General features: G+C 45.9%; 2 protein-coding genes across 2 annotated transcripts in view; both read right to left on the bottom strand.

Annotated features, from left to right (window-relative positions):
* The window catches only part of LOC119436783 (uncharacterized), a 147,216-nt gene that overhangs the window by 95,114 nt on the left and 31,185 nt on the right, over positions 1 to 20,917 (bottom strand). The gene's annotated exons all lie outside the window — the stretch shown is intronic.
* Positions 2,642 to 7,007, bottom strand: LOC119436785 (uncharacterized). The gene is made up of 5 exons (XM_037703775.2): positions 6,850 to 7,007; positions 5,291 to 5,352; positions 4,621 to 4,710; positions 3,856 to 3,882; positions 2,642 to 2,802 (listed from the first exon to the last, which is right to left on the bottom strand). The coding sequence occupies exons 1-5, from the start codon at positions 6,926 to 6,928 to the stop codon at positions 2,743 to 2,745; spliced, it is 318 nt and encodes a 105-aa protein (XP_037559703.1). The 5' UTR covers positions 6,929 to 7,007; the 3' UTR covers positions 2,642 to 2,742.

Genomic DNA, 20,917 nt, shown 5'->3' with positions numbered 1-20,917 from the left:
TACGATTCATTTGGACAGGACCGTGCATGCAAGAGAGAGACAAAGAAGAAGAGATAGACTGTCTGCTGGAGCTGTGACCTTTGTACCAGCCTGCGCGTTTACCGCTAACTTTTCCCCATGTAAATAGTATTATATATGTTTGTGCATCATGCTTCCAATTCGTCACAATATATATGCTCACAACCACACCCGCTCAAATGGGTCAACCTGAGTGACTTTCAAGCATTTTTGTTGGGCATTATCTCCACAAACATGAACAAAAATGATCATGATCTAGTATATGAAGTACGGTATAAAAGATATATAAAATAAGGCGATACATTTGCAACCGGAATTTTTTTTTTCACTGAATTCCTAGTCGCTGTGGCATTCTGGGCGACACAGAGGCCGACAGTTAAGCAGGCGCGGCGTAGACTGAAAATGAGACTCATCTGATACGTCAACTTTCAGTCCGATTATCAAGGGATAGCTGGTTTGAAAACGATGGTCGAAACTTGGGTCAGATTGGCCCAAAAACACAGTTCACTATTCTATTAACGGTTACACGTTCTCTTTAAAAAGTAATACACACATTACATCTAGGCACAGTGTACACAAAGGGTTTTTACAAAGTGCGGTGTGCTCTTGCTCGGAATCAGAAGATATTGAACGCGTCTTGTTGCACTGGAGTATTTGTGTTCAGCATAGAAAGAAGTCACGAGATAAATTATGCGCGCTGGACACATTGCCACTCTCATTGGGGAAAATATCGGGGCCATAACCAACAATTGAACTGCAAAAGCACGCAGTTAGCGCCTTAAAAGAATTTTTAGAAGAGACGAAAATTGCAGATAAATACTGTAGCGTATACTTATAGTAATTACGTTCTGTGGTTATGCGCGGCATTTCAATGTTTTTGCGAAGTGCTTTTACTTTGATTTCGTTACTACCTGTGGTGTATGTTTGTTTAGTATTGTACGGTAGACTGCCCTCCCTCGAAATACAAATGAATTACGAGTGACTGTCCTATATTCTTAAATGACATTACTTACTGTGGAAATTTTGTGTTGGGACGTACCACGCGCCAACTTGAGCTCTGCGTTAGCACTTTCAGACCTTTCTATCAACCCTGTTTGTTGATATTGTATCTCTTGATTGTGTCTGTTTTATCCAGCCTATCCTTGTTACGTACTGTCGCTGTCTTTTTTCTCGTTTGTTTCTTTTAGCTGGTCATTTATTTATAATTATTGTTTGCCTAAGAGAGAAGGAGTAGCGGGCATCACCCATAATGCCGACCTCTCCTGCAACGCATTTAATTTCACAAAAACGGAACACCCTGTACAATAAGAAAAACATTGACCTGACTAATACTTAATTAATCGAACTGAGAAGTATATTTATAAATAGGAGCCTACTACAGTGAATTCCTGTTAGCCGGTGATACAATTCTGTTTTGTGTGCGTTTAACTTTTTGAGGTATTCTATCTTGTCGTACTGATTTATGGCTCTTTGTTACGATCTCATGTCTGATTTGAAGTTGTGTTTTCACTCTTTTTAAGCAAATAGTATACTAAATTTCTAGAACCTTCAGGACGAAAGGTTGTTGCATTGCATTGTGTGCATTGCATTGTGTGCATTGCATTGTGTGTATTTAAAGCGCACGCCGCTCGTCGTTTGCTTTGAATACAGTGGAAATCATGCAGCGCTGACCGGAAATAATGATGAAATTCTACAAAACATACAGGTTCGCGCGTGCAATCAGCGTCGCATCACACGGATACGAGCTGATAGGAGTGGCCGGACTTCGCAAACAGCTCTCAGTGCTGATTTTGGAAGCTGGTTCTCGCTTCCCATGCCTTGTCGCTGCTTCCTCTTCTTGTGCACGAATTGTACGAAGTTACGAAGTCAAGAGTGGTCAATTTCATGTCGGTATGGCCAGAACTGAACTACACTGAACTCTGCAAGTTAAAATCAGCGCCGTGTCAGCCTAGAGTTACCAGGCCGTTAGTTAAGACCCGCAGATGGTGGGTATACGTGCACGAACACCTCGGCTACAAGTAGGTTATCCGCTGAAGAAAAACAACACCGGCTCTAGCTCGACGCTGATGGTTGGCGAGGGCAGACAATCATGCATTTCAACTTCGGAAGTATGTTTCCATCCATTTCAAACGGGATTAAGTATATACACTGCAGGGTGTCGCAACTATCAAAACCAAGATTTAAAAGTATGCAAATACCACGTAGCTGAACAGAACCAAGGTAATGTTATTTGCTGTTGCTTGGAGATACTCAGATTGTTCTGTTCTGCATTCCGCCTAATTACATAATTATTCTTCATTCATTATTCAACTTCTCAAATATTATAATTAAATGAATAGTGTCAATGAGAAAATTGGAGAGCAACATGAAAAACTCCCAATAGAGATTTCTGCTGCTCAATACGTGCTACATAAAAGTGTTTTCCCGAGCGTGAAAGAAGCACTCGAATACGCGCAAAGCGCCTGCAGCGGCCAGTCGCGCGGCAAATCGCGCGGCGTCACGAAAGCTTGTCGCGTCGGTGACGTTGTCGGCCTAATGGCACCGTTGTCTTGTCCTCTTGTCGTCGTCGGTGTGGGGTCGGCCTAGTGTGTCCGGGCCTTAAGTGACGAAGAATTCTCACGAATTCGATTTGCTTCAGCCTTTATTTTGGCGCAAAATCTACCTGTCTAAAAAAAGCAATGTCGTTTTTTTTTGTGAACGGCGCTCGGCATGGTCCTATGTCGCCTAACGAGAGGCAGGCTTGCAATGGTTGTAGGCTGCTTTAATAGCGGTCGCCACATGCTCCTGCAAAAAAAAGGAAAACGCAATCAATTAAAAATTGAACACACTTTCACCAGTTCTTTTGGCATTTTTATGCGTTTATGTTTTTTTTTCATATACTTTAATACTCTGTCTTACGTCACAGTGACATGCCTTCAGGCATTGAATGTGGAATACCGCCTGCTAAAATGGCGCGTTATTCATGATATTTCCTGTTTATTTTATATAGAAATAAAAGTAACAGGAAGACATTTAGTCACCTTACAATCGCGTTTGTTACTTTTTTTTCATATGACAGTTTTAAATATAAGAATGGCCAGAATGCAATATTACGAGAACATTCACAAGTCCAGAAAATGAAGCACGAAAAGAACTAAGCAGAGTAAAGGAGGTGTCGATGTATTCGGAGACAAACAGGAACATTTAGTGCATGTAAAGGCGAGAACGGGCTGCACGTGAACACTGGATACCAAAGAACTGAAGGGGCATTGAGGTTCTTATATATGGTCTGCGATGAGAAGGCGAGCAAATGATCATAATAGGGAGATTAGACAATGCGCGCATTATGATAGAAAAAGAGTGCTGCTCGCACTCTCACAAATAACTTTTAGTAACATTATTATTATTATTATTATTATTATTATTATTATTATTATTATTATTATTATTATTATTATTATTATTATTATTATTATTATTAGAGTCTTTATAACGCTTACTTTCGTGATCTTGTTATCTTTCATAACTCATTGTCTTCGTTCTTTTCCGAGCTTTGCCTTGTGTTATACTTTCATGCATTGTTCAAGTGCCCTTCTCCGCCTTTTTATTTTCTATTTACTTTGCATTTTGTTGTCCGTACTCTCTTCTTTTCACAATTTTTATTTTTATTCAGTTGTTTTTTAATGATTCTCCCCTACAGTGTTTTGTTTTTTGGTTTGTAATGTATGCGTGCGCCAGCACTCAGACCTTAGTGTTGTTCCTGGGCACGTTAAATAAACATGATTATTATTACTGTTATTATGCCGAAATGGTTATCTCAAAGTAAAAAAAAAACAGTGACGATAAACCTCTACTTACCGAGAACACTGTCGAAACCAGCGAGGCCTGCATAAAAAAAAAGACAGACAGTTTAATAAGCTGTAATGATTGTATTTGACATAATTTAGGGTGCTTTCTATGTTTTCAGTTTTTTTTAACCACAGAGAACAAAAACTAGGCTGGGTAATTAGAGGAAATGTGATGTGGCGAAATTTAGGCGATACTGAAACCCGCTGGATTAAAACTTTCAAACGCCATAAGAACTAATTAAGCTCATATTCCTGCTATAATCTTCGCTATTATGCTCTCGGAAAGGATATACACAATTAAAACAAAGTCCCCCTCGGCTTAAATTTAGCCTGACTTCATTTATAAGGAATATCATTTGTGCCCAACCGCCTTGTCGGAGCATACGTTGGAAATGTTAGAACAGCAAATAATAGTGCGGAACTTGTCCTTTACAAGTCATTTATGTCGTCACATCGTTTTCACCGAGCTAACCGTCGAAAAAAAAACTGAAAACAAACGAAATTTAAAACCAATTTTGTAATCGCAGGCGTTAAATGAGTGTTAGGGCACGGACAGAAAAAGGGGGTACGATTACAAACAACTGCAGCCGCCAGTACAACTTCAACTTCCTTCTCGTGTACCTGAAAGCACGTGCTCCCTTTTCAAGGTTTAAGTGAATCCAGCGGAAATATCACTTCTTTCTCTGGTAAGAAAGCAACATTAGCTTTCATACATGAAAATAAGTTATACAAATAATAAATTCTATAACCCCTAGGATTATGAACTTGCACTTACAAAGTCGACATCAGTTTCGCATTTCGCCTTTATAATCTCGGCCACGTTGTCTCCCTTCTCGCCAAGGACCTCCAATGCCTTGGTTTTAACCTGCATGAAAAGTTCAGGTTTAGAAAAAAACACAGCGGAAGCAGCATTCCTAGAAACACCTGGAGTACCTGCTTTCAGTAATCTAAGATTTTATTGATTGAGTGAGTGAGTGAGGCTAGCATGCTCTAGCCTGCTACTCTGCATGCTAAGACTTTATTTGATTCAGTGAGTGAGTGAGTGAGTGGTGAGTGAGTGAGTGAGTGAGTGAGTGAGTGAGGTGAGTGAGTGAGTGAGTGAGTGAGTGAGTGAGTGAGTGAGTGAGTGAGTGAGTGAGTGAGTGAGTGAGTGAGTGAGTGAGTGAGTGAGTGAGTGAGTGAGTGAGTGCATCGAGTTGTCGATTAATTCGCCCTCGCACTGCTATCTGCTAGCCTCCTGGTTAGCTCAGATGGTAGAGCGACCGCCCCGGAGAAGCGTTGGTCCCAGGGTTTGAATCCCGGACCAGGATGAATTTTTCCTCAACTGCGGAGCGTCCTTCCTGAGAAACCGGTATGGGTTGGTTTACTTTTTCGCTTCGTGCAACATTCGGGTTGATGACAATTTTTCTCTTTCCTGAGTGAGTGAGTGAGTGAGTGAATAGTACCTCAGGAGGTGCGTGTTCAGCCATGCAGCTGAGAACTCCCTTGATATTGTCATGGCTCAGTCCTGCAAAACAAAAAAAAAAAAACAATCAGTGACTTTTTGGGCGCAGTCTTGGAATTGCATTTCTCTGTGTATGAGCATTCGTGCAACCAAATTTGTCATGACAGGAGCACGCAACATAGAAGAGCGAGAGCGCAATGCTAAAAAAGTACATTCAATTTCACTTTTAAAAAAGAGGCAATTCATAAGCGGTTCTTGAGTTTCATTTCCTCCCAAACGATCGCTGAAACGGTCGGGTTCTCGCTGGGTGAACGCAGTGTACGAACAACATATAATATCATGTTGCCCTGCTTAACTGACCCCCGTTCATCAGTGCGCAACGAGAGATTCGCGTGCATGTTTGCATGCGCGCGAATATTTGTGGTTTAACATCAAGCGGGCCATTTCCGCTTGAGACGGCAACAAGCGTGAATCACTTTGATTGGGCCCACAAATACCCATATGTTTATTAGCAGAACGTTCGATTAGCAAGTTTTATTTATTCAAACAGCTGTTGGTAGTTATCGCATATTAGAATGATGCCCACTGCCGTGATGTCCTGTCGACAAAAAGAAAATCTCTCTGCGCGGCACTCTATGAGTCCCTTAAAAGTCGTCGCCGAAAATGTGGTATAAGCAATTATGCCTGCCACACGAATTGAGATGACTAAATGAACTCAAAGACTCTTGGGCCATAAAAAGCCCAGCTGACCACACGTCTTTTATCTGGCACTACATTCTAGCACACGAATACTGTCACAGCGCGTGCAAGCCGACGCAGCGCCATCAGGTCCTGCGGTCGACAGGCGCAACACAGCCTGTCAACTGCAGCGACAGCGAAAAGACAACAAAAAAATATTAAAAACCTAAAAGTGGCAAAATACAAACATTAAATACACGTTTACACATTTTCTATAAGAAAACAATTAAAAAACGTGGTTCGACGAGGAAAAAAAGCGGCAATAGGAAGATATAGTGTTATAATTGGCCTTTTACTTCTTCGAGTTACTAAACGTACTCGTTTATCAGACCCCTCTCAAATGTTTTACCCTTCTTACGCGGCCAATGGTGAACTCCATTCAGGTAAGAAGGTACGACACGAGCCAAATCAGCTTTACCAGACAGGGAGCTGTAGCCGTTCCCACTGTCTGCAACGAGCGTTGAGCAGATTCCATCGGACGTGCATTAAAATCCGGTTCGGTTTGTATACGCTACCAAACAATATTTACACAAGCAAGGCTTGGAGCCTTGTGGAGTCTCGTTTGTGTAGACCTCGACTCCAGGCAAAGGGCTCTAGGCTAAGGCATGGCCCTTATTCACCCACTATTGACCAAGTCAAATATGCATCTTAATTTTAGGCCCGTTTGGCTTAAAATTGCATCAAACGGGCAGCAATGCACACAGATTTCTGGCCGTTGTGTGACTAACAGCCGCTGATAGCACGAAACACCGCGAGTCTTATACGCGTAACGTTCCACTATTCATCAAGTGCTAAGAATGGCAATGATATTAATAATCTTACCGCACAATTCCCGGCCACCGGCCGCCTCAGCTAGGAAAGCACCGACGAGGACGAGACCGCAGACGAGCAGTACCTTCATTTTGGGTGAGTTAAGGTTCTTTCTGCGAGAACACTGCGAGAACTCAAATGCCCTGCGTAGAATGCGTTGGATAAAATAAGCGGTCGTCAGGTGCGGTTATATATGCGACCGTTCTCTTCCCGGTGTCCTTGAGCCAAGCTAACCATGAAGCTTCCGAGGATTTCCCTCTTCGTATAGCGTATCTAAATTTGGTACCCGCGCCGCGCTGACGCACCATTCTTACACACCTGCAAACGTAATGAAATAAACAATGATAGTGAAATTACGCCAAACGGAAGGGTGTTTTCTTTTGAAACGAAAAAAAAAAGGATTCAGTAACAGGAAACCCTAATGGGGGCTGTTGTTAAACCCATTGCGTACTTTGATCAACGCTTTTTGAAACTTGTTGCTTTCTTTTATTTCCCTTTCTTTTTGTGTGTGTGTGTGTGTGCTGTGCGTGTGTCTCTTTACCAGACTTTAAACGCACGTCTGCCCCGTGGCCTCCAGTTCGAAGAGGCGCACTTGGCGACTGGACATAGCGTATCGCAACCCTCCTCTACCTCGAGCGTCCTCGCTCGCGATTCTCGGAAGAAATGGCTTCGTGCCGTCACACTTTGCGTGTCGCTTGCACTCGTATGCGTAATTGGCTCTTTCTGGCACTTCATAGGCTCCCCTTCTCTATAACGCTCGCTCCTATATAGGCGATACTTGGACTTGCTACAGAGTCGTGGAATTTTTTTTTTTCACTTTCTTTAAAACGTACTTCTCCGGATTCGTTTGTTTGTTTTGTGCGGCTGTTATTGCGCAATGATAGCCCAATGTGAGAAAAGGCAACTGTAATATATTATTGGAAATGGCGATACATGATGACAATACAGACTACGATATTTGACAGCTTGGTGTCTTTGGCCGTTCGAGTCATTTTTCTCTGGCCGACACGTGAAGTACATCGCGCTGAACGTCGAAGCACAAAATGGAATTTTGCGTCCACCTTCATTTTCCTCGTTTCCAGAACGATGGACTAGTGCACGTGCCGATTTCTATGCGAATGCGTGTGGTATGAATTTTCGATTCCAAAGAGCAAGTTCGGCATGTGCTCAGCTGTCTCTTTTTGAATTGCCGCTAGGGAGGCTCTGTACGTGAAGAAAGCCTGCTACATGCATGCTTGAATGCAGGTTGAGGTCGCGGGTTTCATTCCAACCGCGGCGACCGCATTTCAATGGAGGTGGAATGCAAAAACTATCGCGTACCATGCTTTGGGTGCACGTCAAAGAACCCCGGATGGTCAAAATTAATTCAGAGCCCTTTACTGCGACGCCACTCATAACGAGCAATGCAGTTGTTGGACTTCAAACCCCATAATGTTTTAAAATGTTAATGCCCGCTCATGCGCACTTGAGTGGTAGAAAGTCCACAAGATTTTTAGGGTGGTGGTAGAGAAACAGTTAGAGTTTGCGTTTAAGGTATGAGGACTACCTGCAGACAAAGAATATGATTTTGGTAAATAAAATCATGGTACTGCTGTCCCTTGTCAGGAACACCGTTCTAATGCGTTTGACGAGGTTTATTGGAGTCGTCGAGTGACAGCCAGGAACACAGCGGAAACAACGATGGCTCAGCTGGACAACACGCGAAGGCGATGGTGCTATCTAGCCTAGCTAGCTCCGAGACACGCATTGGCGACGGAACTTTCCATCGCCGTTCTTCTTCCGTACAATCACCCCCCCCCCCGCTGGCTGAAAAAGGATGCTGGCGACCTACAGCGATATCATGGGCTCATACGAAGGGTTCAGCCGGTCTACTGGACCAATTTCACGTCCCCGGCGACGGTGGTCGCTCGGGGGGCGTCAGTGATTCTCTCTCCTAAGCCTTCCCAGTCTAAGAGCTTGAATACTTCTTCTAAGCATGCAGTGAATAGCATTGGAGAGATTGTGTCTCCTTGCCTGACCCCTTTCTTGATAGGTAACTATCAAGAAAGAAGTATATAGAAAAATGATCACGCATGCAAGATCACGCACACACAGAAATCACGGACCCGTATACATGTATGATCAGTGAATATTTTTGATGGCCTGTCTACAAGAACTAAGCTGGCCAGAAATTAAGCCATACGCGTCCATCAGCCACCGACAGGAAACGGCATGATCACTGTCGGACAGATGCATCTTGTGCACACGTTCGTCACGCGCACACGCAGGTGTACCGGAGCGCAGCATATTTCCTCATTCTAGTAGACCCTCCGCCTGGCGCAAGTGCGTTATTGAACTAATTCAATTTCTGAAGGTAAAGTGCGTCACAAAATTTGTAACGTATGACTTACACACAACCTGCAGACAAGATAGCATCAGATTTTACTTTGAACATAACAGAAAACACAATTCTGTTACGCGTAAACACAAAATTAAGTTGGCTGTGGAGATGAAACTTTTTCTTTGTCGACGCAACGGCGTGCACGCACGGACGCAGAAAATTTGCCGGGGTAGCCATATACAGCTTCACTGTAAAATCGGTTGGCCGTTGCCGGCAACAGCAGAGTGGCATATAGTTTCCGGGGTATACGTACGAGCAGAGAGAAGGTGCTCATCGAGCGGATGCACCGGTCAGAAGTACTCAAAGTTAAATGGTACTTTGCGGTGGCAGATGTCAGTTATTTCGAATTGAGGCAAAGCGCCTGCCTAATTTTTTTCTTATTTTCTTGTCTTTTACGTTTGGTAATGCAAGATACGGATTTAATCAATAAGACGCTACCAAACTAGCGCCGCACACTGAGTGCCGCAGATGGTTTCGCAGATAGTTTCACTTTCTCAAAATTTCGGGAGAATCAGCACTGGACGCATGCGCACAAGAGTGGGCAAACACGACAAAGAAGCTCTCATGGGCTCTTGTAAGATGAGTCTCGCGAAATCTCCCGAAAGTGAAACTATCGCCGAAACTGATCGCCCGAAAATACTGCCCCTGTATACTTGAAAATGTTGCGGTACATTTAGCAAGGCTCTTATTACCGATAAGTGCCTATAGTACGCAGCCCAGATGATTACATTAGGCAACTTGCACGTGGATAAAGCAACGTGCAGGCGCGCGACTATACTTGCTGCATTTCTCGTGTTTCATTTGCTCGACGTAGCAACTCATTGACGTTTTATTTTGGGGATAGCGGTGTGACTACTTTCTTACTTACCATATGCTCCACTGAAATGGACAGCGCCAAAATTCAATTTCATATTTGTAGGTTTGAGAGGGCAGAGCTATAGAGGTGCGTGGTAGCAGAAAAGGAAGCATAATAACGCCGACTAAATTAAAGCTGTGATATTTCACATTTTTACTCTAAAGAAATCAATTATTAGCGATGGCATCTACTACATCTATGGTATTCAATGACTTGACCGATGTAATTTCTACCATTACTATTGGGCATGTCCATGGCAGAAAGCAACCGTGTCAACTTATACCTGAGAATAAAGACAAGGACAATCAAAAAGGCGTTATGTTTTTCGGCGTTTAAGCGTTTATGCAGCGATATTGTTGTGGTGGTTGTCCACAAACTTCATTCCTCACTCATAAACAAGAAGTGAAGAACTTTGCAGCATTCTTTTTGACGTAGATCTTGCTTGCGTGCATGTGTGTGCTTATACCTGCTCATAGCGATGTGAGTAATACTATTTTTTCTCAATATTTTTGTCAAAAGTACGTATCCGTGTGCCAGTAGGAACTGGCAAAAGAAAAGGGCTCCTTTGGTAAACATATTGCACATCCCCAAGGTGTCTGAAATGCGATTGGCATGCTGAGATGATCGCCGGTGGCTTTTGTATGTCGGATTTAATGGCATTGACCTTATCCCAACCTGTGATAAGTGCGATCATGACATAATACCTATGTTCAAATCGAAGGTGAAGTAACTTCAGAATGTGAATTAATGACGCTTTTTTTTTACTTATTTATACATTCCCATGTCTTCGTCTTTGTTTCAATCAACTCTCGCAAAGACACAGATAATTGTTTTGTGTGCACGGAAGCCATTTATGCCCCATTTAGAAAGATCGTCACTGTGATTCGAAAGTATAAGCTAGACGTACAGTAAGGTCGTCATGCCTCTTATTTGCAGGAGTACAAAAGAGATGGCAATACCTGGAACTTAAACCGGCTTCTTAATGCACGAGCAGTTGGAAAGATCGCTGTGTATACATCCCCGTGCTGAAAAAGCTATCCCGCCGCTGAACTCGTCCCATCAAAGATTCCTGGGAGAGCCAACCACATGATCTCGACCTCGACCGTCAACGACTATCATGTGACCATGCAGCATCGCGCGCTGATTGGTCGAGTTGAATGAGCGTGGCGGTGTGCACGCGAGCGCACCGGCAAGATAGGGTCAGTTCGGCGGCAGCGACGACGTTGGAATGAGCTCAGGTGAGGCGCCCACGTTTTCCGGGTACCCCTGTCTGCCCTCCGCTTCGGTCAGGGCAGAAACGATTGCGTCGTCATGGCTTTTCTAAATTTAGAGAGTGCCTGTTGTACAGAAGCATAGACGTTCCAAGCCCTCATATGGCTACGGTGTGCTTTCTCGAGTTACGTGCCTGATTGCCAGTCTGCCGGCAAAGTTACATGCATCCGGTGGCCGTGTTCTTTGAACTTGATGCGCCGAGCGTGTACGAATGCAGAAAGAAAGAATAAAAGCCTGTCTTATACTGTTCAGCGACTACGGTCAATCATGATCAGCGAGTGAAATGTGGCTCGCGAACTATTTTCACGACCATATAATTGAGTGGGCTCGACATTCGATTAGCCGACACCATGTCTGTATCACCCAATGTCACTCTTATAGCCGGGCCGTATGGGTGCCTGACGCCCAACAAATAAGGGTTCGTGTCTAGGTGTATCCGATAACCTTAGGAGTACTATATACAAATTAGAGAGTACCTTGATACTGATAGATTTTTTCGACAGGGCCACGGATATCTATCGTTCTTTTTTTGTTTCGTTTTTCCGTTCTGTCACATTGTCCTGATTTATAACGTTGGCCGTACCATTCTGGGTCCTTCCGCAGCTCCAGCGAGTGCACTTGAATATTGCTGGCGTGTTTGTGGCAAACGGCCACACGACACCAGACCGCATGAACATGCAGTAAAGTCCAAGGACATGCTTGTATGCTCGTTGCCAAAGCAGGTTTTCGGAAAAAGTGTTAGATAGACTTAAAAAATACCCTTTGTAGGAGGAAAGGGTCCTGGGACACTGGCCGAGTGCGTCCTCGGCACAGAAGGCTTTGAAAGCGCTGTTGCGCTTCTTGCGGAGAACTGGTCTTAGAGACAGACTTCAAGTAGTGCCGTATTCTCCTTTTGCTGTTTCCTTTTTGTTCTTCTTTGTTTTGTTTTTTTGTAACATCCCTTTTGTATTATCTTTCATTCCTCTTACTCCCATTCCCCAGCATAGGGTAGCCAGCCTGTCTGAGAACTGGCTAACCTCCCTATCTTTCCGTCTATTCCTCCTTCCTCCCTTCGAACTTTAAAGTCATTCCGCCTTTGTCTACGCGAAAGCGTAGACCATGGTTCGGAAGGCGAGAAGGTTCGGTCATATACTACATTTTGTGGGGTTGGAATAAAGTTGACGATTCTGCTCCAATTCTACTCCTTCTGACGCTTTGTTACTGGGCCAAGCGGCCGCTCCGGGCCGGTGGATGAGAGGAAAGTAATCAGTTACGGGGTTTATAACGCATCTAAGCAACGCACCGGCCATGAGACATGCTGTATTGAGGGGATCCAGGTTAATTTCAACCACCTGGGATTCTTTATCTTACGCCTAAACCTCAGCAGCCAGCGTGGCTGGGAATCGAACCCGCGACCTCGAGCTTAGCAGCGCCACGCCACAGCCACTGAGCCTCCGCGGCGGGTCTTTGTCTGATACACGTAGTCGCTTGATTATGGTAAAATGTTTGCCTTTTTTTAATTAGAGCAGATTCTGTAAAAAAGTCACGTGGAGCATAATGCGTAATTTAGCCTTTTCGATGGATAAGCTCCAAAGGTTACAGTATACTCGCTCGACAAATCACGATGTACAAGTAACTAGTTTAAAATACTGTATAATTAACTTAATTTTTTCATTTCAGGGCACCTAATACAATTGCGAAATTGAAGCCGAGTAGTCGTGAAGTTCATGTCTGCTTAGCAGTTGATCCTACGGCACCACTTTTGAGATATCCCTTGGAGACTTTCTGTGCGATCTGTGTTACAGCTATACACAGCACGTTTTCTCAGGATTTCGGCACTACACTCATTTGTATTATCCAACACATACAACGCTCATTTCGGCGCCTTAGAGGTCATTGAGCCCAAGCACTTCTGACATGTATTCACCAGCCGCGATGTTCTTCGACAGCTCGAACGATTGCTATTGCACAAGATCACCTGGTCATCCCACATAATCACCATTGAGACGTTCAGAGCGCACATTCGGCGCCTTCCACGGCTAGCATCGCACCAGTTAGCTTTTCTGCTAGCGCTGAGGTCACAGGATTCATTCTGCGCTGCTCGCACGAATTACCAAGATTCACTATAACATATGGCTTCGAGCCTGCGAAGCGTTCAAGATGTGCATTGCGGTGTCTCCGGCAACCTTCATGTGTACCTCTCAATTCCTGAGACTGCAAAGCGCTTTTTGCGGTCTTGTACCTAGGTAGACCACAGCTGATCCTATCCACCGCCTCATTTTGTTATTTTTAATGCTTTATAATTTATGTCAGAAGCCATTTTTAACTAATTGATTATGGTATGTAGTTTACTTCTATTATTTTGTTTTAATTTATTTATTGTTTTGTCAATTCACTTTCTTTCTCTTTCAGCTTTCGACAACGAGCCTATTCGTACTCTTCGCTTTCGTTTTCCATTTTCACTCTTAAACGAACGCGTCTTGATAAAGCTGTCTCCTTTACCGGATCTTTTTTTTTTATAATAATTTTCGTTTGATTGTTCTTCTAATGTCCAAACAGGACATTTTCTTAGTTTACGTTTTCTTGGAAAACTGAGACCTGCGGATTGACAATTAAAGCCTGCTTACACGTGTAGTCACCATTGTGTTTTTGTCACCACTACTTCGTGGAAGAACCGACAGCAGCATCTACCTGTTCCCTCTCTATCACAGCTAAATGCCGCCCCCCTCCCCTCCTTGCTTTTCGAAAACTTTGACTTCCCTCGCCTTACTCTACTCACCAGCTCAGATCTCCTCCGCCGCCTCCCACTGAGACTTGTGGAGAGTGAGCTAAGCGTACATAAACGCTGTTAAGCGAAGCAGCTGCGGCCCTGACGAAGACAAGTTCGTTTGCTGAAACGGTTCTCCAGCGACATTCCTTGTTCGACCACCGTTAATCACTCCAAATTACGCGTAATTCTTCCCATTCGAAAAAGACTGGGACGAAAATTTGGGGCACGACAAAAGCGCACTGCGTGCAGTTGCGTTCCTCTTGCCATATTGACCTGTGTAGTGATCATTTATATTACAAATACTTTTTGGAAGCACCCAGTAATGAGATAAAGCACTTTAACCACATTGACTGGGATCTTTTTTGGAAAGCAAGGAAACGCAGAGCTAAGAGAAAGACAGGACAAAAGAAAACACTCCACACTTGGACCACTCAGCTCAGGGAGGATGTAAAGGCGGCAACGAAGGATATTACCACAGAGGAGGATATCGAAATCATGGACAGTAGGCTGGCGCACTTGATTGAAGTCATACAATCCATGTTAAAAAGATGGAAAACGCAACGGCTGAGCAGGAGACTCAGGAAGCGTATAGCATTGTTGAATAGAGAGATTGAAGAACACTCCAGAAATTTACAGAAAAAAAAACAATGGGACGAGCTTTGTAATTCCATAGATGGTCGAATCAAACGAGGTGGAAATTGGAACTTACTTAGACATTTGCTTCATGAGAACGACACGAAATGTAATAGGAGAACAGCAGTAGCACGACTCGTCCATCGTGAGAGTCAGGACACAATGGACGAGGCCATTCTGGATCCACTCGGAGCAAAGTATTTACCACTTATGGATAGCAAAGAGAGTACAGACCAGCCTGAATATACAGCGGAAGACTGTCAGCCTATGGATCAAGACTTTACAGAAAGCGAAGTTCGCGCAGCCCTCTACGACCGCAACAGTAGGCTCCTACATCCGCTGCCGGTCCAGATGGCATTGCCAATAAGCTGTTGAAAAATCTGGACGATGATTATGTAAAATATTTAACAGAGTATTCTAACGAACTCTGGAAAAACGGTGATTATCCGAAGGAATGGAGAATTGCTAACACAATTCTTATGCCCAAACCAGGCAAGCAACTCAATCTAGATAACCTAAGACCCATATCGTTAACATCATGTCTGGGCAAAACCATGGAGCATGTCATACTCAATAGACTGACTAAGTACGTAGAGAACAGAAATGTTCTTCCGCATAACCTCATCGGTTTCTGTCCTGGACTTTCGACTGAAGATGCAATGCTTTTAAACAAACATCAGCTTATTCTTGTTAGCCAGCTACATGCGAGAGCTCTCCTAGGCCTAGATGTAGAAAAATCTTTTGATCGCATCAAACACATGGCCATATTGGATATCCTCTCGGAGATGGGATTGGGTAAGCGATTTCACAATATAGTCAAAGCCTTTCTCGTTTGCCGTTCTGCTTGGTCTCAGGTTAGGCGAACTTCAATCGACAACCCTGGAACTTGGGAATCGCGGGACACCGCAAGGGTCTGTCCTATCTCCCATGTTATTTAAATTGGCAATGTCAAAAGTGGCTCGAGGTCTTGCGCAGATTGAGGGTATCCACTTTGCAATATATGCAGATGATGTAACAATCTGGAATGCTGAAGGTAAAATGGGACAAACAGAGACCAAACTACAGGAAAGCATTTATGTGGCGAAAACAATACTTGAGGGTATGGGACTGAACTGCTCTGCTAAAACATAAGAACTGTTGGTACTACGGAGCAGTAAGAGTGGGCGCAAGCCGAACGGATATATCCCAGAGGAAAAACCCCGCATTGACATATACCAGCCAATAAGCTGGCATGCAGGCTAACTTAGAAAAGGTCCAGGCAGCTATAGCGCACCCCAAAATGGGATTAGGTGCACTCAGTGAGCGCATCAGCAAATTGGAAGAGGTCGATGCCAGGCCGGCTCCTTCGCAGGTTGCAGTACAACGCAATGTTCTAGCACCACCAACGGAAGGCGCGATTCTGAGGGCAGCGTTATCCGCTGAACCCTCCCCTCAGCCTAGACATGGATAGTCCGGACGAGAACGTTAGCATCTGGCAATGGAACTGGGGAGGGTTTCCCAACAAGAAGCCACTTCTGCAGCAATATTTATGAACCCTCGCAAGTAAACCCAAAATCATCGCTATTCAGGAAGTTTTATCTAGTACTCCCATCAAACTCGCGGGTTATCTGGTATTATCATCACATTCAGGAGGTAGGGGAGTTGCTACCCTCGTCAACAAAAGGTACAATTGCCTCTCGCGCGACCTCGGCACAGTTAGTGATGGCATCGAGTATGTCATGACCGAAATCCTCATGGACCCACCCAGAAGGGGTCTCAGAAGAAACAGCCTCTTTATCCTTAACGTATACTGCAGTCCCAGCTACCGCAGAGCGAGAGCGGAGTTTCTCCTCAAGAGGGCCGTCAGCCTGGCCGGTGGGCACCCCCTTGTCGTAGTCGGGGATTTCAACGCCCCACACAAGGTGTGGGGGTACACCTATGACACGCCCAAGGGACGCGACCTGTGGCAGACTGCGATGGAAGCGGACTTGACACTCATCACCGATAAGGATTTCCCCACAAGGAGAGGCAACTCCACATGCCGGGACACTACCCCAGACCTCTCTTTTGTCAAGAACGTCGGGGAAGTGAAGTGGGTAAACACGGCTCTAGACCTCGGAAGTGACCACTACGTCATCGAGGTCTCCTTCACGGTTGCCCGCTGTAGGACGCGGAAATTCAAGATGATCGACTGGGACGTTTTCCGCAAGATCAGAGCGGAGCGTGCACCGACGGCCGTGACAGATTTAGAAAGTTGGTGCTAAGGGATCAGGGATGATGCCGCAGCGGCGACCAAGGAGGTCGTCACTGACCTCGACGCTGACAAGATTGATAACAGGTTGGCCCACCTGCTGGAAGCCAAGCCAAGCCCTCCTTACGAGATGGAAGGGACAGAAGCATAACAGGAGGCTCCGCAAGAAGGTTTCCGAGGTCAACAGGGAGATCGAAGAGCACTGCAAGAACCTGTGTAAACAACAATGGGAGGAGCTCTGCGAATCCGTCGAGGGCCAGCTCAGATCCGGCAAGAGCTGGGGTCTGCTCAAACACCTTCTCGATGAGGGCAGCACCAGGTCCAGCCAGAGACGATCCCTTGCGCAAGCCATCCACCTCGTTTCAGACTCTACCCCGGACGAGTTGATTGTCGACAGGCTCATAAAGAAGTATCTACCAGTCGCCGATAGCTCTGCCCCCACCCTGTTCCCAGACTACACGGGGTGTGATGTGCCGGAGTTGGACCAGGATTTCACTGCGGTTGAGATCCGACAGGTCCTCTTCTCCCTGAACAGCAAATCTGCCCCTGGCCCAGATGGCGTCACTAATAAGATGCTCAAGAATCTCGATGATGAGTCGATCGACTTCGTCACCGAAAGAATTAATGAAGTCTGGCGCAGTGGACATGTCCCAACACAGTGGAAGACGGCTTGCACGGTCCTCATCCCCAAACCCGGTAAAGCACCAGGAATCGACAATCTGAGACCAATTTCCTTGACGTCCTGTGTAGGTAAAGTCGCAGAGCATGCCCTGCTCAGCCGGCTCACGGTGCACCTCGAGACTAATGACATATACACCCACAATATGATTGGTTTCAGAGCCGGCCTCTCGACACAGGACGCCATGAAGCTGATAAAGCATCAGATCATCGACCGGAGCACGAGAGATACCAGAGCAATCCTTGGAATAGACCTGGAGAAGGCTTTCGACAATATCTCACATGAATTCATTCTCCAGACTATTACCGGCCTCTGGCTTGGAAAAAGGGTCTACGATTTCGTCCGATCATTCCTTAGCCAGAGAACTGCCAAGCTCAAGATCGAATGATACCTCTCGCAAGAAATCACCCTCGGTTCACGCGGCACACCTCAGGGCTCAGTCATCTCGCCAACATTATTCAACATCGCAATGATCGGGCTTTCCAAGGAGCTCGCCAAGATTCAAGGAATCAACCATACCATCTACGCAGATGACATCACCATCTGGTGTGCTGGCGGGCGTGACGGCCAAGTTGAGGACGCCATGCAGAGCGCCATCGATGCGACCGAGTGCTTCGTACGCCCCACTGGGCTCAGATGTTCTCCATCCAAGTCTGAGCTACTTCTCTACAAGAAAAGACCCAGAGGTGGTGGCCATCGTGATTGGAAACCGGCGTCCGAAAGCGAAATACGGCTTTTCACTAGCTGGTGACGGGTCCCCCGTGCCCAGAGTGGACTCGCTCCGAATATTCGGGATCTATACCGAGTCTAACACGGTGCCAATGGTGCCGCACTCAGAAGGATCATCGCCAAAACGGAGAGTGCTCTCGGCCTCATCCGGAGGATCGCCAACAGGCACCGGGGAATCAAGGAGGACAATCTCATCCGCATTATACATGCTTTTGGGCTCTGCCACCTTTCATACGTACTCGGCAGCCATGCATAATTGGCATGTTGCAGAGAGGAACAAGTTAAATTCCCTCATCAGAAAGGTCTTCAAGCTTGCCCTCGGCTTACCTGTGAGCACTCACACCGAATACCTGTTAAAGCTCGGAGTGCACAACACACTCGAAGAAATAATAGAGGCGCAAGAGCGTTCACAGCTGCTCAGGCTATCCGGCACCCCGGCGGGCCGCAAGACACTCGATGAGATGGACCTCTACCCTGTCGACCACTGCCCCGACGCCGTGCGGATTTCCAGCGACATCAGATCTCAACTACACATCGCGCCCATTCCCCGCAATATGCTTCCCGCACAGAACGTCGGCAGACGTCGGGCCAGGGGTAGAGCTCTACTCGAACATGTCCGTAACAACCACATTGAGGCAAGCTTCGTGGATGCCGCGGCATATGTCCAACAAGAGGCGTTCGCCGTCTCCATCGTCGACTCTAATTCCAGGATCACTTGCTGCGCTACAGTACGCACTTCGAAGCCATTAGTAGCTGAACAGGTTGCAATCGCGCTGGCTGTGCTCGATGGTCGCAGAGAGGTAATATATAGCGATTCTAAGGCGGCCATTATGGCCTATCAAACCGGGATGGTCTTCCCTCAGGCTCTTCGCATTCTCCAAAGGCTGAAAAGTATCTCTCCGCATTCTCTCATTTGGTTTCCCGCTCACTTGGGGTCGACTGAGGGCTCTCCCTCTAACCCTAACGAGAGCGCGCACGAGGCCGCGCGAGGACTCACTGACCGCGCCGCCTCCGCAGTCCCCCTACCCCGCGCGGAACCATTGATGACGTATAATGAGATCACCAAGCATTATTATCTGTCAAGACGGGTATTCCCCCTCTCGCACCCTGCCTTATGCAGGGCGCGGGCCGTGACCCTTCGACTTTTACAAGCTCGTGCGTATCCTAACCTTGCGGTTCTTCACGCTATACACCCTGAAAGGTATCCCAGTGCGTACTGCCCTGCCTGTGAACTAACGGCAACATTTAACCATGTCTTGTGGGAGTGTGAAGCCATCGGCTCCGCCTTCCGCGAGGATAGGTGGGCTGCGCTTTTGGGCAGCCCCGAACTCAATGACCAAACCCTGGTCGTCCATAGTGCCCGCGATCGGGCCGTCAAGCTCGGCTTGCCGGTCCCTACGTGGGACTAGCCGGGTGGCGCGGGGTGTCCCCTGCGTCTTCTCTGGACCTCAATAAAGTTATTTCACTCACTCATTGACATATACGCCAATAATGGAGAACCAATCAGGCAGGTGGAGACTATTAGAGTGCTACGACTTCTCCTGGAAGCGAATGGATCTAATTGCAGGAGGCTACAACATATCTCTTACAAGTCAGAAGAAGTCATTAGGCTTCTGCGTAGAATTACCAACATGCATAAGGGGCTAGGAGAAGACAGTGCCATAATATTGGTACATGCATTCGCCTTTTGGCACTTCTCGTACGTGGCAGGCATGCTACAATAGAAACAGGCTGATAAGAACAAGCTAAACGCTTTAATTAGACGACTTATAAAAGCTACACTAGGACTTCCCAACAGCACGGCCAATGATAGATTATTGCGCCTATAGCTGCATAACACACTAGAAGAGATAGCTGAGGCTCAACGGGTGGCCCACCAGGAGAGACTAATGGGTACACGATCTGGGAAGGAGCTACTTGAAGAAATATGCGTAGAAATTAACAACCAAACCACCAAAGGAGAATTATTAACAGAAGTGCAAGCGGGACTACGAGAAACAATTAGGACGACCCCGTTCCGTAGGAACATGCACCCGACACATAACCTCGAGAGACGGAAGGCAAGGGCCAAGGCACTCCTTCAAGACATAGATCAACATAAGCAGCAGATGGTCATTGTTAACGCCGCCTGGGTTAAAAATAAGGATGCGTATACCTCAGTTGTTGTACACACTCAAGGTAACACACGCGATGCCATCACCGTCTATACCAAGGACCCAACAGTAGAACAAGTAGCAATCGCCTTAGCCATCTGGGCAAATCGGTGGACACATATTTACAGTGACTCTTGAACAGCCATACGCAACTTTACAAACGGATATGTGACACGGATAGCAACTAGGTTACTAGACAAGGTCAGCAGTGAGAGGATCGAAATCCGCTGGTTTCCTGCAAATCTGGAGGTGGTAGACGGAACTCGAGAAACCTCAATGAGGTGGCAAATGAAGCAGCACGAGGACTTTCTAGCCGTGTCTTCAAGACCAAGCAACTTACACCTCAACCGGGAAACATAGAGATGGATTATTAACCTATAACGAAATCACGAAGCATTA

This window comes from Dermacentor silvarum, chromosome 1, assembly GCF_013339745.2.
Source record: "Dermacentor silvarum isolate Dsil-2018 chromosome 1, BIME_Dsil_1.4, whole genome shotgun sequence".
NCBI classification, from domain to species: domain Eukaryota; kingdom Metazoa; phylum Arthropoda; class Arachnida; order Ixodida; family Ixodidae; genus Dermacentor; species Dermacentor silvarum.
The sequence above is the reverse complement of the archived record's forward strand: the minus strand, read 5'-3'. Positions and strand labels throughout refer to the sequence as shown.